Source organism: Nelumbo nucifera, chromosome 8, assembly GCF_055504915.1.
Source record: "Nelumbo nucifera cultivar China Antique chromosome 8, China Antique-T2T, whole genome shotgun sequence".
NCBI lineage: Eukaryota > Viridiplantae > Streptophyta > Magnoliopsida > Proteales > Nelumbonaceae > Nelumbo > Nelumbo nucifera.
In genome coordinates this window covers 35,675,830-35,678,696 of record NC_142656.1, presented here as the reverse complement: position 1 = coordinate 35,678,696, position 2,867 = coordinate 35,675,830, and the positions used below count along the sequence as shown (strand labels likewise).

General features: G+C 37.6%; 1 protein-coding gene across 1 annotated transcript; it reads right to left on the bottom strand.

Annotated features, from left to right (window-relative positions):
* Window positions 1–300: 300 nt before the first annotated feature.
* LOC148789855 (uncharacterized) lies at window positions 301–822 on the bottom strand. The gene has a single exon (XM_088893788.1). The coding sequence runs from the start codon at window positions 820–822 to the stop codon at window positions 301–303; it is 522 nt and encodes a 173-aa protein (XP_088749914.1).
* Window positions 823–2,867: the final 2,045 nt, after the last annotated feature.

Sequence of the window (2,867 nt, the reverse complement as noted above, 5' to 3'; positions counted from 1 at the left end):
CATTTTCCCCAATGTAAAGTAAAATGCAAAGAAAGATGGAAATAACTAAACTAAAAATGCAAAAACAAAAAGAAAAAGCAAACTTCCCTATTTTTAATAATCATAAATCGGGTCCTCTAGCTCTCGTGGTTGCAGCTTTCAATGTTCTCCCCTTTCATCCATCATGGGTAAGTTCAAATCTGGAATAGGGGCCTGCAAAACAGAGGGTAATAGTCTCCCATTAGAAATCGACAACATAATATAAGGAGCATTATCTGACTGTTATAACTCTGGAGAACCATTCAATGTTGCAATCGTTTCCTACAAATAAGCATTCAACATTGGCCCCTCTTTCTCAAGATGCTCACTAATGGCAATCTCCAACCCATCCTTCCCATCAATTTTAAAAGCTTCCTGTGCTAAAGAATCAATCATATCAACAGAATAAACAGGATTATCATTAGTAGGATATTTCACGGCATCATAAATATTAAACTTAACAGTCTTACCATCAAATTCCATGGTGAGTGTGCCACTATAAACATCTATATTAGTTTTGGATGTTTTTAAGAATGGTCTTCCTAGCAAAATAGGAATGATTTGATCACCATTATCCATATCAAGCACATAAAAATCAACAGGAAAAACCAAATCATTTACTTTCACAAGAACATCCTCAACTACACCCTTAGGATATGCATTCGATCTATCAGCCAACTGAATCACTACACCAGTCTTATTCAAAGGTCCAAGTTTCAATGAAGCATATATAGAATATGGCATGACATTAATAGAAACTCCTAAGTCTAACATGGCCTTCTCACTTCTAGTGTTACCTATCATGCAGGGGATACTGAACATACCTGGATCCTTGCACTTTGTAGGGAGTTTGCTTTGAATGACTGATGAGACTAAAAAGTACCCAATTTTTATCCCCAAATATTCACTATTTTTCATTAATTTATCACTTAATTGGACTCATTACTCTCGTATTTCGAGTCAGGGCAAGCAAGAAGGCAATTGGAAGAAAACAAGGCAAATCGGATGTTTTTGCACAGTTTCGGCACCATTCAGTAATCTGGGCATAACTCACAAATCCAGACTCCGATTTGGAAAATTCAAGAGGCATCAGAAAGATGAAAGAACGGCCTACAATTTTTATGTCTTGGGTTTTGACAGAGTCGGTCCACATCGAAGATGAAACTGGGCCCAAAGTTGGAGCAAGTTCGCAGCAAAGCTCATTTCACAGCTGAAGCCCAATTCGCAGAAGAGCCTTGTAGCAGCCCAAGATATTAAAGCAGCCCAACTCGAATTCAAGAGCCTAGAGTCCCAATTTCGAATGTAACCTCCAGAAAGAGAGTCTTATTAGATTTAAATTTTTGAATGTAACCCTATAAATATAAGAAGATTGGATTAGATCACTAGATAAGATATAGGATAAGATTAGTTCAAAATAGATCAGGACTTTCTAACTTGAGGTTAATCTCCTAGAAGGAGTTGGAGAGAGCCCCTCCTCCACGAAATCAAGGGGGGGGGGGGACCAGCTTTAGGCATCACTCAATTAGCCACGAAATCAAGCATCAAGCAACTCCATCAAGAAATATCAGTTCGGCCTTCTGAGAAGCAAAGCCTGAAGGATTCGAAAATCATGAGCAGCTAAGCTTTTCTTTCTGGTTCAAGGGGGGAGGTTCGATTGTATCATCGTGACGTTCTGTATTTAATTCAAGTTCTTGCTTTTTAATTCAAGTATTTGTTGATTCTTGTGCTTATTCTCTACGGATGTTAATGTTAATTAGTCTGACAAATTAATTAATGTTGATTTTCCTACTACTATCCATGGTTCAATGATCCGTAATTGTCATGAATAGTGGTACAAGTAGCAATTAGGTTAATATCTTTCTGGGTCAATTGTTCGTGACAGCCTTTGACCAATGCATTGACATGTTTTAACCTAAAGGGAATCAATGAAATAAGATTCGATAATTACATCAATCTCAATTATTGTTATTTTGGTTTAACTATTTTCACAAAGTTTAATGCTATCACTAGTTAATATGGAGCGCTATCGTACCCAGTCGATTAGTGATAAGTGTTGATCGAATGTTGGATTTGGTTAGCTGAATTAGGAAAACACAAGGTTTATTATGGTTATCCTAATAAATCTAAGGTTAAATGCTTGAATTGCAAGACTACCAGAGTCTACCTATGGTCGATGGCCAATTGACTAACCCGAACCCTTGAACCAGAATTCGGTAAGACTGATTTCTCTTGTTTGTTTAGTTTGCTATTACTCTCTTTTAATTTCAGTTATTTAATTTTCCCACTCAGCGATAATATTCATTCGGCTGAGAGATTACTGTTAGCTCCATGTGGGATTCGACATAGTGCAACTTTTTACAAATATTTTATTGTGGGACTAGTACTAATTTTGAGGGCTTCGACAACCCGTCAATGACTACAGAAACATTCTCTCCTACTCTCACCTTTTCGCATCCTTTTAGTTTCTATTTCCTCTTATGTGTGCACAATTCTTTAAGGAATTTAGCATAACGAGGTACTTGTTGAAGGGAGGGAGAGATCCATCACATAGACGCCCAAAACTTGAGGAATAGGGCGGGCGAATTTCAAAATTTTTCTCCCTTCAACTAGGAATCGTATTCCCTATTTTAGAAAAATCATATTTTTCAATGATCAATCTTGAACCATAAACCGAACTAGATTTGAAACGAAACAGTAGGAGAAGGATATACCTGATACAGAGAAATAGTATCGCTCAATGGAGGTGTTCACGCCCAAAGAAGATCACCAAAGACTACTCCCACTGAAGATGACACAGTGGATGGAGGAGCAGAATCACGAGGGTCCGTCCCACGAACCAAACTCTTCAG

Coding starts and splice junctions, on each gene's coding strand:
- LOC148789855 (XM_088893788.1), bottom strand. CDS start 822: ATGATAGGTAACACTAGAAGTGAGAAGGCCATGTTAGACTTAGGAGTT.